This window comes from Pollachius pollachius (assembly GCF_949987615.1).
Source record: "Pollachius pollachius genome assembly, chromosome: 4".
Taxonomy (NCBI): Eukaryota; Metazoa; Chordata; class Actinopteri; order Gadiformes; family Gadidae; genus Pollachius; species Pollachius pollachius.
In genome coordinates, this window is record NC_136937.1 from 9,393,910 (window position 1) to 9,408,033 (window position 14,124).

The 14,124-nt window shown below is 38.9% G+C and overlaps 2 protein-coding genes across 2 annotated transcripts; one reads left to right on the top strand and one right to left on the bottom strand.

Moving 5' to 3' along the window:
* Nucleotides 1-273: 273 nt before the first annotated feature.
* macir (macrophage immunometabolism regulator) lies at nt 274-2,274 on the top strand (the record flags this gene model as incomplete). Its single annotated transcript, XM_079735973.1, has 2 exons — nt 274-351; nt 1,614-2,274. The coding sequence occupies exon 2, from the start codon at nt 1,639-1,641 to the stop codon at nt 2,272-2,274; it is 636 nt and encodes a 211-aa protein (XP_079592099.1). The 5' UTR covers nt 274-351; nt 1,614-1,638.
* A 3,033-nt stretch (nt 2,275-5,307) lies between these two features.
* On the bottom strand, nt 5,308-13,734 carry ankrd55 (ankyrin repeat domain 55; the record flags this gene model as incomplete). The annotated part of the gene is made up of 11 exons (XM_079734165.1): nt 5,308-5,591; nt 6,270-6,362; nt 6,514-7,196; nt 7,703-7,870; nt 7,983-8,167; nt 8,921-9,049; nt 9,221-9,281; nt 10,380-10,489; nt 11,500-11,630; nt 12,927-13,046; nt 13,695-13,734. 11 exons carry the CDS (start codon nt 13,732-13,734, stop codon nt 5,308-5,310), a joined length of 2,004 nt encoding a protein of 667 aa, XP_079590291.1.
* Between the last annotated feature and the right edge of the window lie 390 nt (nt 13,735-14,124).

A 14,124-nucleotide genomic window follows, 5' to 3' on the forward strand; every position in this document is an offset into this window, starting at 1 on the left:
ATTGTTGTGACAAGCTAGGTACAATCCAAATTGAGCTTCCGGGAATTTGTTTTTCCATTTTTCAAAGTAATAGGGCCATCTTCTCTCTTATTAACACGCAATTTAGAAAGATTACATATCCATTACCAATATCGATCAGTGTGTGTGTGTGTGTGTGTGTGTGTAAGCGTAAGTGTAAGTGCAAGCTTTTGTTTGTGCGCGTGTGTATTTTTTAAGGTGTTTTACTTTGAAAGTATTTACAGGAAGTCGTATAAAAAATAGAAGGCCCGTCCACTCGTCTGATGATTAACGTGCCATACACCGTCCGAAGACAAGAGGCGTGAACGTCGTGGTGTAGCTGCCAGCATACAGGTTTGTTATCGGTTTACCCCTTATACAAAGAAAATAACCCAGTGACGCTATTTATTAGATTACCATATATTTGACATAGAAACCGGTTTATAGCTACAATGCACAATATATAATATATGGTTACTGCCATCATATTAAATTGTGTCAAATCCATTCCGCGTCCCCTCCATCCTTTCATTTGAAAAGATAATAGTGCGCTCGTTGACATGTGCCTGCCTATTAAAGGGAATTGCCATTTTACGGAACGGGATCTATTGTGCATTATTTTTAGCAGTGTTGTTCTTTTACATAGCCATCACAAACATGAATATCCGTCGTCATAGTTGGCCTAAAGCATACAGCAGCCAACAGTGTGCATTGCTCTGATCAATTTTAGCAAGAGCTTATATTTATTCATTATTTCTATGGGGTTTGTCGGTGATAATAAATATCTGTAAATGCCTAGTATGTGATATACCCTGACCGGAATGTAGGCCCTCTTACCTATTATATGATGAAACCAAATTACAGAAAAACAATAATTAATAAAGCAATACTAAGATCCTTTATTCTCAGATGCAATTTACGCGATTACGATATTGCTCACGTATTACTTACGTTACAGGCCTAAGCATGCGCCGTGCTTTCTTACTTGCACAGGCCAGAGGGAGTGTATTCATTCAGAAGGCCTAGGCTGTTCAATTCACCTCCTCAGTGGTATAATCTCAAATTCAGACTGATTGATTGAATATTAAGCGATGATTTTGTTAGTGTCATGCCTGAAAAATACAGATTAGAACCTGTGTAAGACGAATGTTTTGTTTGTTAAATGTTTATTCATTGTACTGAATATTATAAAATCACCTTGTCAGAAAAAATGCGGGCTTCTATGGTACCCAAAATAAGCCTACGTTAAGCCTTATGTTGATTTAAACATTGCTTACTCTTCTGTTTACCCTGTCTCAAAAAAATATATGATATTTTTATTCCACCAGTTTACCAGGAGGCACAAAATAAGAATTAGTAAAATGAATAGTAATAACCGTAAAATCATAAATGTAACAGCACAAACTCTTAAAGGCTTGATTGTGTTATACAATGTCTATAAAATACAACTGTATTAAGTTCTGACCTAGCCTCAGTCAGTTTGTATTACAAGGTTACGTTAGACACCAACATCAAGGGAGATCAGATTTCAAACATGGAGCGATGGTAAATGCTTATTACTATTACTCCAACCTTCAAAACGCTAGTGCCTCTCTATCTGCTTTTTCTCTTTCCAGTGAGGCGTTGTTTGTTCATTTAGAAATGGATATCGGTGGAGTATCAAGGAAACCAGTGCCTATCCTCTCTGCTGAAGAGGCCATAGCCACCTTTAAACCCGACGTGGACAGACCCCGCTGTTCCAGCACCCCGTGTTCCCCCATCAAAAGTACTCTTGGCGGATACCAGATTGTTCACATGGACTCCAACTTCCTGGTGGGCTTCACCACAGGTGAAGAGCTGTTGAAAATGGCCCAACACTGGTCCACCAGCGCCCCGGAGCAGAGCTCTCTACCGGGCGTGTCTCCTAGCTTTGTTTCGACCACTGGACCCAAAGCGAACGATTTGGGTATTCACCGGGGATCCCACATCCTTAAAGCCAAAAGCCGATCCTACCAGCCTTACGGCGTGCCCGCTGCTAATGGGCGGAGTCGGAGGCGCATGCCCAGCTCAGGTGACACCCTGCTCAGGTCCTTGACACAAGGGGAGTCTAGAAGGGGCCTTCATGGACCCTTACCCCTCTGTCTAATCAAAGGGAACAGGGCCCAGGCCAAGTCTCTAGACTACCTCAATCTAGATAAAATGAGTATTAAAGAGTCAACCGACACAGAGGTTCTCCAGTTCCAGCTTCAACACCTGACTCTGCGTGGAGAGTGCTTGTTTTCCAGAAACCAAACATGAAATGACGTCAAAATGCCTTTTTAGGCACCATCTGCCCTTGCTAGGGATTTTGGTGCTTGCAGCTTTGTTTTTCCATGTTCATATGATAGGCGGGTTGTTAACGAGATACTATTTAATATTTAATATTGTTGATTTAAAAATTGAAAGGTGGAGGCTAGGCATGGAGATGCATATTAAGTTAACACTATTCACAGTTGTGAGGAATTGGTTAGGGATAATATTTCGAAAAGAAAGGATGGTTACAAAAATGTGAAGTATGTCAAAATTAGCAATAACTAGTTATATATTGATAATATTATGTTTGTATCGTAATTTGAGTTAATTATGTGCAAATGAAAGAGATGATGTATGTGTGTGCTGACAATGTTTCTATTAACACTGGTAAAAATGGATTATACAACTGTCACGTTTGCAGAATACTGTATCCTTTCCTCCACTTGATTGCACTTTGTTTGACACATATAATCCAAACAAAAAATATAGCACACTCTTTCCGTTTTCAAACAATCTAGCCTTATACCCCAAAACTATTTGTACGCTGTATGCAAGCATTGTGTAAAATCAACTACTCGACGTTTTCTCATGATTACCCTCCTGTCCAAGAAGAAACGTAGGCTTTATATTTACCTGTGACTGTTATTAGACTTGAGGTTATTTAAGACCAATCCTCTTTAGAGGATTTGCCAGGGTGAGGCTTAGTGTCTGGTAGTGCCTGAAACTGAACCTTGCTATAGACAGACCTAGTCTCTTCTTTTACTAAAGTTATGATTGATACTCAGAAATAGTAACAGTGTTAGTGTAGGATTTGTTTTAGTTGCTGCCTAAAACTGTGCCTGGGGGTTGCCTATTTACAAAATGTATTTACATCATTTCCATATGTATGTGAAACTCGATCTCCAAAAACGTTAAGAAACTGCATTGTTGTGATCTTTCTTTCATACATTTTAGAAGGCTGATGAAAGATATCCAAGGAGCATAATCATTTGGATAGGTTTTATTCTGTTAGGGGGAAACCAACTCAATTACTAAATGTCAAGCCATTACATTTACGAATGACATGTACCAAAATAACGAATAAACCCAAAAATTATTATTTATTGTTGTTCACTTAATAATTTCAGGTTCCTTGTCCTATGAGGATTGGAATATCCTAGTTTTGTTATTTACAGCATATTCGAAGGCTTTTTCGGACCCAGAAAGGGATCTCATTAATCATATTAAAATGATTAAGAGCCAGAAAGGGATCTCATTAATCACATTAAAATTGTTATCTTCCGGTCACAAGTAGAAATGAAACTGAAGCAGAATGAGATTTTCAATGACATTATGTAGTTGTATATATGTCATAAACATGTCATTCCAACAGCCATGGCCAAACGTGTGGTGCATGTCAACATAAAGACATCAAAAATATATTCATTTTTTTACGGAGAGATAAGCTAATGGATTGATGGTTCGCAGAGCAATAAAGAAAGTTACGGATAAGGTTGAGTCTGTGATAGCATCATAATATACCCACACACACAGACGAATGACATCAGAATTGGATCTCACACGTCCTCTTCAAAAGGCCTGAAATGCCTGTTTGGAATTTTAATTGAGTGGCCGTATTTACAATTAATGCCATGAGAAGGTTTCAGTAATGTCCCTTGAACAATTATCATTAACTGTCCCATGAACCCTTTTGATTATCAGTATGTATTACATTTATATTTCAGTCATTGAACAAGAATGGCATAAATCCTTAACAAATAATCTATTGATATAACAAATAAAATTGTATTGTACAAATCATATCGGATTGTTCAGTTCAGTTTAAGCCAAGGATTTCTGGACATTATTTTCTAAAAAACTGTCAACATTACTCAGAATCTTCCCACTGATATGCAGGCAGCACACTAGCTGTGGCCTACAGTGTGGCCCTAGTATTCAAAATAAGCAAGCACACTATTGCCATTCATATGAGATGTACACAACACAATCGTTGACCTATCAAAAAAGCTATGGTACTGGCTGTGCAAATGTGCCACAGCTGAACAGTCACACTATTATCTCACTAGAATTATCCAACAAACATTACAGCGTTGTTTAACTGAACCGAACTCAGCCGCATTCTAAAAATGTCAAAACGACCAAAACAGTCCTTGGAGTCACAGCGAAGAAATGATCCAGAGATGGTTTTAGACGTCTAGAAACAGGCAGCACATTCAAGGGTTTACATAAACACATCTAGGATTTAATATGCTGTTTCAATTTTGAGCAGTAATTACACTCTAACCTATGATGATATTATAAAATAGTATTTGTATGTTTAAGTGTTTATGTGACTTAAGTATACATTGTCCTTTTTCTATGAATTGACTAATTGAATTCCTTCAGGTTTTACAAACCCTACCAAATAATCAGAAATTTGATTATATTTTATAATATATAGTTATATTAGATGGTGCCTAGTTGGATTATTGGCCTAATTGTTAGATCCATTGGCCTTCCAAATGCAACAAAGTAAATTTTATTGGGGCTGGATGTCAGACACTCGAATCTTCAGCTGATATGTTGCTTGTGAGTGTTTATTGAAAAGGTATTTTGACTTACAGTTTTACAGATATGTGTACAGACACAAATAAATAGAAAGAAAATACAAATGTCAAACAACTCATAATGTCATACTTTATTTGATTTGTAAACCAGTATGTGACATTACAATCTGGATCATATTTAAAGTGCCAAAAGTACACAGTGCATGCCAATTTGTGGAGTTGTCCGTTAAGTAAAAATATGTAGAAAATTATAGTAATATTTGTTCATAAATATTAAAGTGTAAATTAGTAGTGATAAGACAAATGCAAGACAAATTATTAAATTCTTTACGATTCAATATACAACCTAAACTTGTCAAAAAGTAATAAAGGTATCCTCTGCAATGTACATCTTGATGTTCATCAATTCAAAGTTCAACTGTACGATTAGCTGTACAGCCAGCTGAATAACAGTGAATAATCTCTTTTCCCTCAAAGAATGCTGGAATTTAACTCAGGTTCTGTTGACAAAACTGTCAGCACCTGGTTTAGGTTCCGTCACTGTCGCACTATGCCTTCTCTGGGAGGGGATGGCAGGTAGGACCTGAACAGATCTCAGAGGCTCTCCGTTCAGCATAGGTAGGAAATAGCACAGCGACTGGCTTTGTGGCTTACTTAACCTCTGTGACTTGGATGTGACGGGTGGGGGAAGTCCTCCAAAGCTCTGCTCCATGGACTGTAGTGGCAGGGACTTAGACTTCTTTACGCCTTTGGAGACTTGGTCAGGTGGTAAAGAAACTGTTAGCATGTAGGAACAATTGTATTAGTGTAGCCGTAACGCTGCACCCACATTAGATGTGTGAGGGTACCAGCATGCCTGCATACAGTATTTCTGGTAGATACACTGGGACATCAATTGACATTGGAATTGAGAGTGTTTTACTAATAACCAACACAAAACACTGTGAGGCTACCATTTATCCCCCCGCTTGAGATGTCTTTATTACAGTGTGACTATCTGTTATCGAATGTATTGAGCGGTTCTTAACCAATCTGTTTGGATTAGGTGTGCTTGTCACTTTAAGTGACCATAACCCAGTTACCTGTGGTCACTGACCTGTAAACACAGACCCTGGTTACATAGACCTGTTTACATCTAATTTGACACCCATGTTAGCTGATCCTTGTTTGATGTGCCACGTCAACACTGTACAATTTGAAAATACTTTTAACTATAGCTTCGTAGACCTCCGGGCAGCAGTACTTCTTTATCACTGGACATAGCAGTGACCTCTTGAGGTACAAAGTGGTATTACTGGACTATTGGCTGGGCTAGGGTTAGGGTTAGGGTTAGGGTCAGGGCTAGGGGTAGGGTTAGGGTTAGGGTTAAAAAAAATGTTTTGTTTATGTTTTAAGCTAATTATCATACACGTTACACCTTTAAGTAAATGTTTTCAAGACTGCAAAAATACTTACATCGAAGAGAACATTGGTCACGAATTGATGCCAAGCAGTTCCGGGTCTCTCTCATCTTCAGCCTGTCTATGGGCAGCAGTTGCGAATTTAGGACTGTAAAGGAAATGGTGAAATATTACAAGAAATCTACTGAAAAACCCTGTACGTAAAAGTATTAATTTACTAAATTGTTGATTGCATTTATAATTTGCATCACATAAATAAGATTCCAAATTAAACATCATATAGATAGCAAGCATCATACCGTGTTCATCTTTCTGTATATATGGGACTAGGTTGGAGTAGAGGACATCCACATTGCTGGACATCTCATGTTTGTCCAACAGACTCCTCGTCCTTTGGGATATCCAGGATTTAGTGGCTAAAAACGTCTGGCGGGTTTCCATTTTAGAGACACCGCTTTCTCTAGTCCGGGCCTCAAGATGACTGTCCGACAAGTTATGCTCACTTTTGCTCTTCTGAGACGGATGAGCAAGTGGGTGCAAAGGGGACGCTGTTTGGTCGTTTTGCTGCACGGAATTATGGGATCTCAACAACCAGGAATTGCCAAGACTAATCGGGGGAAGACTTTGCATCCTTACAGAGAGTGATTTAAAGTCCTCCACATAGTTATCCAGTTCCTGGGGTTCCTGCACTCTGATCAACTGGACCTTAGTCTTTAAGTCCTCCTCTCCCTTTTCCTTGGCGGATGAGGTGCTGGTTGAAGTGGCCTCCATGATGCTATCAAACGTGGTGATGATGTCGTCCACTTCCGACGTATCTTCGGCTGGCAGTTCGTCCCCACAACTCAGCTCTTGCTTCCCCACCTTGTTGTTCTCCTTCTTCCTTTTACAGGAGAAGATTTGGTTGAACATGTGGAATTTTCCGTCTTTCTTCTGGGCCGTGTCACACACGCCCTGTGAATAGAGCTGCCGCGGAGAATCCAATCTATGGAAAACACATTTGCATGTAGATATCAATTCATGGATTCAATTAGGTTTTTCTAATGGTGTATGTACCCCTTGAAGTACCATACTGCTCGTTCATTCAGGAATCATTATGTGAGCCCTTTCTGGCATACAGTTTATGCTTAGAAATAGCCCGCTTACATTACACATTTAAAGTAGTGTAGTACATTAGTAGCTATAATTGGAGTGTAGCCTCTTAAAAATACAATAGCCATCCCTCAGCTGTTCATGATTGAAATATAATGTGAGATTATCTGTTCTGGTTAACCGCACGCCCGCCTCTGTATAAGACCATTTCCCTGCTGATTTCAAACAATTAAGAACATAGTTTCCAGTTTAGTTTCCTTTCAATAAAATCTGTCTCTCTTCTCTTTTCTGCGCTCTCTCTCATAACAACAACACTTTGAACACAATTGCCACAAAAATACATTCTTTCTTCATGCAAATGAGAGGTTCCACGTCAATTGACCTAATATAAAGACGAACCTATTGACACCTGAGAGGAGTTTGATGCAGGCTGTATGACCGCAATACATTGCATATGTCAGTGGCGTGTTTTCATTGATGTCTCTGGGAGCATGCTCCGCTCCGAGCTGAAGTAACGCCTGGACACAGTCCTCCTTCCCGGCTGCTGAGGCCCAATGAAGTGGAGTCCTGTTGCGGAGAACGGCGGACAATTGTGAATTCAATGCATGAACGAAATAGTTCACCTTTTTCGATCACACATCTCATCTCTCAAGTTTCCTTGAAAATAAAAATGTTTCACCTTTCATCCACATCCAGGGCTTGCAGGTTCGTCTCGCTGAAGAGCGCCAGTTCCACGATGATGTCACTGTAACCGGCCGCAGCAGCGATATGGACGCAGGTCTTCCCGTTCTCGTCATCGTAGTTGATGACAGAAGAGCCAAGAGGATGAGCCAGGATAAGAGAGCACATGTACCTACTGCCACTCTGTTGAAAGGCACAAGCACAAATGCACATTTTGCTTATTCTGATAGACCGTGTTCGTCTTAGCCTATAGGGAGGCATGGAGGAACCTCTGCCATCTAGGCGAAGTGTTAGAAAGCTGTGGTTAAAAAAATGGATTTCCCAATGTTTTTAGAAAGAAATGCTACATTTGAATTAAGACATTGGCGACCCATTTCAGATCGATAACGTAGTTAGCTATGAGGTACTATCAGAAAACTTGCATTAACATTGTTTTGGTAAAGACTTGATCAAATCAATGCTTGATATACCCTTCTAACAATAAATAGAAAAACTGACTTTCCCAAAATACAGCTTATAATGTAATTATCTTGAAACGTCTCATGGGGAAAACCCAATGCATTTCACTACTTAACCAGTAGGGGGAGCTGTTTCACGTTCCCTCCCTTTATTTTTCTTTTGTGAATTGGAAATAAAAAATAATTGTTAACATTTGTTACAACATATATATATATATATATATATATATCGACTTGTTTAATGTAATAATGGGTGATAAGGGGCTTTCTATTTATCACTCCAATCAGACAACCATGAAGACGCACAGGTTAATCACCTAAAATGTGCAATAGAAAAGCTAGCCACAGCAATATAATTGATCCACTGGGGCATAAGACCATAATGTGAAGTCAGCACGTTGGCAGGCCTAATACGGGCATGTCAACAATTGCTGCGAGGGGGGATATACGCAATTAAAAACAAGCCTTCAAGTTGTACCTGCACTGCCCAATGAAGAGCCGTTTTGAAGTCTTTGTCCACCAGGGTTGGATCTGCCCCTTTCTGCAGGAGGGCCTGTACATGTGCTGGGCGGTTATGGAAGGAAGCCCAGTGCAGCGCTGTCATACCCTACGGGCAGAGTCAAAATGAGTGAGACATATGCGGTTTATTTTGTCAGCATTACACTGTATCTATGCATATGTCGACATACCACAGAGCAGTTTAATTGTATTTAATTTGCATTCTTTTTAGGAACACTCTCAAAGCTTTAGAGTTATTGTACTATTCTGCACAACCTACCTCATTGTCCTGATGGTTTATTTCAGAGGCCATGGATTGCTGCAACAGGACTGCCATCAATCTAGGAATCAAAGAGACAAGAAGTCTGTAAGCTTTACCCGAGTCTGTATGACTTTAGGCTGTTGTAGGTGAGATTTTAAGTCAAATCGCATTCCCCCGAACTAATCAGGGAAAAGATGCCATAATTCGTTAGAAATGGGCACATATACAGGTCGGCACAGAGTCAACCAGAACAGATGTTCTCATGGAACACGTTACTCATGAATAGCTGACAGATGGTTGCGCCAATTCTGACTTATTACACTCAAATGATAGCACTTGAATCATACCTAAAGCATATTTGTAGTGTACAACTTTGAGTTGTGTGTGGACACACTAACCTGACACACATTTCTACAACAGAAACCCAATTTCAAATTCACTGCAAGGCACAACAGGGACTGTATTTGAGTAGTAATGATATTAAAATAACAGTATTATTATTTAATTTAAACAAAAACGTCAGCTACTGAATAACTCCCCCTGGGGAAGATCCACTAAAACAACTTATTAAGTATTGCCACAAAAGGTTTTAGTGACTTTCATGCTCATTGTGGTTTAGCATTGTCATCGGAATGTCATCTAACTGCTATGCAGTGTGCCATGGCGATTATGCATTTTAATATTGATTAGGACACTGATTGTAAAAACAGCACTGTGTAAAATGTTGACTGCAACGTAATGTACTAAACTCTGAATCTGAATTTTAATAAATTGTGAATATAGGGAAGATTTTTGGATAGTTATGTTTGTTTACTATACTATTTACCTTGAAGTGGCAGTTCCATTTAGTAGGGTGGCACATTTTTGGTTTGGGCATGACCCCCCCAAGCATGATTGGTCAGAGACTAGCAGAGGGTGGTCTAAAAATCTGAATTGGCTTGTAAATAGCAGTCAATTTAAACGCTAAATTCTCACAGCGCATTTAACCTACTAATGGTTTAGAGATGACTGTGTCAATTCTAACAACAAGTACATTCAATAGCTCTTACAATCTTGCCTAGAGCAACTTTAACTCTGTGTGCATTCCTTGATGATATTTGAATGACCATATGAAAATCAGCTAATTTACATGACAGCACCAATGACAGCGTTTATGTGAATTTGATGTGAGACTGACTTGACATCGTTTTCCGCCGTGGCTGCATGAAGCGGAAGCCGTCCGTTCTTGTCGGGGATGTTCTGCTTGGCTCCGTTGCGCAACAGGCAAACACAGCCTTCAAGCCAGCCCTTAGAAAGACAAACAAAAACAATGACAAAACAAAATCCATTATAGAAAACAAAATTATAGAGATTAAGTGCTTATTCTGATATAGGTCTTGTCGAAGGTTATAGGCCTACTCCCGGTTTGTGTGTGAAGTTCTTCATTTAAACCACCAGATGTCCTCAGTACCTACATTTTTATTTTACCTCACTATCACGGATGGTTCGATCAGTGTCGACTTGTGTCGATTGTCTTCTCATGCGTATTCATGCCCTCCGTTTAGTTACATTCCTGTTACTTCGTGTTATCTGTTTCCCTATCTTACCTGTCTTGCCAGGGAGTTATCTTGTATTAGTTTAACACTAGTTTGGTAGTCTCACAAATCAGACGCAGACGAGGTCAAATCCTGGTTAACGGTGCCTTTCACTATGTTTGACCAAGCAAATTGCTGGAGGTGGGATCAGACCCAGGAAGGTGACGTCACAACGTGGTCGCTAGGATGAGCAAGGCATGTTTTATGGTAGCTGCCTGCCTTTGTTGGTCTGTTGGTCAATAATAGCTTCCTCCAATTAAGGAGGCTACGGTCTTTGAAACGCAGTCCTAGGACCCAAGTTTACTTTTTTATAGATTGAAAAACTACTTTCTGTGCAAGACTTTTAAATTACATTTAGTTTTAAATTGTATTCTAGTTAAATACTACTGAAACTGTGGCCTCCTCTTATACTGTCCCTGGAAAAGACTGGACTGTAGGCCTACTCCAGGGAACACAACAGGTAAAAAATGGATTTCGAAATATAGGCCTAAACAAGATATTAGACATATACAATACATATAAACATCGAAAACAATATTATAGTATTGCTCATAATCAAGTCAATATCAAGGCTGATTACGCTATATAAACCGAAAAACGTTATTTGGCCACAATTGTGATTATTCTGATGAAACAAACGTGCATCTACATTTGGGTCCTATAAATTTGAACTCTAACAGATGTCATTTAAAGGGATTCATGAGACACGGACGATTCACTCACAAGGTATGTTGCAAGGGAGAGCGATGTTCTCCCACATGCATCCTGAGTGTTGATGGAAGCTCCCATCTTCAGCAGAAGTTTCACAGTGTCCACCTGCCTGCCAGAAACTGCGTGCATAAGGGGTGTAGATCCTGAAGAAAGTAAAGTCCACATGGTTCCATGAATAATTACACATTTTTGAGGATACATGTTTTTATTTTGTATGTGTTTTTTATGTCAAAAAGATTATTACAGGTTAAAAACATGAAACAGATATGCTGCATGTAAAGGTCTAGCCATGGCTAATTTGCGATCCCTGTCCTTAGGCTTTTCTACATGGAAAATAAAACACGATGTCACACATGTTTTTAGGTCTATCCATTGTGTCCAGAGGCTTTGTCGTTTGCAACCATTCAAAACAGCCCTTAGCCGAATTCCAAAATGAACGGTGAGGTTCCAGACTTATACGCATTTGCGAATTGGTCTTGTCAGGCCAAAGGAGTGTCCCACCAGGCTCTATATTAAGACCCATCCTTATTACAATAACCTTTTTTAAAGTTTCTTCCAAATATAACACAAACTGATTGACTTCAAACTTCTGTTAAATGCTAATCAACTAAATATATGCTATTCTCCAGAGCTAGGAAAATATGTATTTGCAACTTTCAGATCAGCATTTTGTCTGGTTTCAGATATAAAGAGTATAAATATTTGGGCATATGGATTGGTGAGGAATTTTTCATGTTTTCAAGTTAGTAAACAAGCTGTTGTTGGAACTGATTTGTATTAAAAAAGACTTGTTTTCAATTTAAGGTAAGAAGATCATTCTGCTCTCAGGTGTATTACAGGTGAGACCTATGGTACATAATCATTGAATCTATAGAAATGTTTGCTTGCTATTTCAATTAGATGTGATATTCATCTATATTTGTACAAAGCGCTTTTAAACAAACTACCTCTTTAGATAAAATCGCTGGAGTGTATGGTTATCCAACCCGATGTCATGACTGGTTTACATTGCATGTTCCTTGAGTCAACAGATTTGTGAAAGACAATATTCAGCTGTTGTGCACCTCACCTCATACCACACACCTCTCTACAAAACCCTTGAATGCAAGAATGAATGAATACATACTAGGCACCAGGGTTTTTCTTCCTCAGTAAGATATTTGGTTTGAATGTGGTGTAAAATTATTGAAAATTAGGGTCTGCCTAAATTTGTGTCTGTGAGCTAAACAAAAACACTGAGTAAAACATGATGGACACATTCAACCAATTTACACAAAGGTATACTGTCTCATACACAGAATAGTTTAAACTTATATTCAGATTCTACTACATAGTAGCCTACCTCTTTTACCCCACATGTATTTACAATTTCAATCCTTAGAGCCATATATAATCTTTGAAACACAGTCAAAGCCTGTTCCTTAAAATCATACTCCTACCTTCACCATCGCAGCATTCCAAAATAGACGGATCTTCCCGTATGATTGTGGTTAACGTGTTGACATCCCCATTTGCAGCTGCTTGAAAGACAACATTTATATCCACCTCCTCAACTGCATCTAGGTGGGGAATGACAATCACACATAGAGTCGGTCATTCCTTAGACAGCTTAGTATATTTTTGTTGTATTACGTAAAAATCATATTGAATTCTAACTCTTGTAAAGGATACTAGTAATAGGAGTTGAAAACAACATTTTGTAGCTACAAAAATGTATAAGAAAATTAATGTAATAAATAACATAAATATAATTGACCTTCATTAATTGTGAGCATTTGTGATTGAACGTTTCTCTGAGTAACGAAGCATTAACACAGTCAATGCTAACATGTTAACCATTTTCTTTCAATGAATGAAAATGAAAACACTATCGACCAGCTTAGATCTGTGACATGACTTTCCTACCACACCTACATCTTCATAGTTCCTGCTTAACTTTAAACATTTGCCTTCTGGTATCATAAGGTCCCTGCTATTCGGCACAAATTTGGTATGTTTTAGATTGTTTAACACTGCTAAACTAAATCAGTGGAGGAAAATAAAAGCAAACAAGGCAACAAAAGACATGCCATACAAGAGGTGCATACACAGTGTTGCCATGGCAACAGAGGGCAGCTATATCGTTCTGAACCAAGCATCATTACATTCTCTAGTACCTGCCAGCTATGTTCCCTTGTTCATATGTAAGCAATATTGGATCTCCTTACCTTTGTGAGGATCGAACACAGACGAGGCACTGAATTCCATTGCCAAATGCCTCGTAGTGAGAAAGACCAATCTGCCTTTCTCAAAAACGCTTTCTGTCCTTTTCTTGAGAATGACATAGGAAAATTTTCTTCTACTTCAATACCAGCTTAGGTCATTTTTGCCTTTTAATTTGAAGATGTTTGCATTTAAAGGCCTGCATTTCCTTCAACTGTACACAAAACACATGCAGGCAATGAGAAAAAAGAGCGTAGGGTATTTTTTGATCTAGAAATTCTAGATTGCTGCGATAGAGAGACACTCATATGTCTCCCCTTTTCTCGTTCTCTGACTGAGAGATATAGAATAAAAGGATGCTCACTAATCAGGCAACCATTTTGAGACGCAGTCGTGTGTGGAGGGTAGGCTAGGGCTTGGAGAAGGATGAAAGCA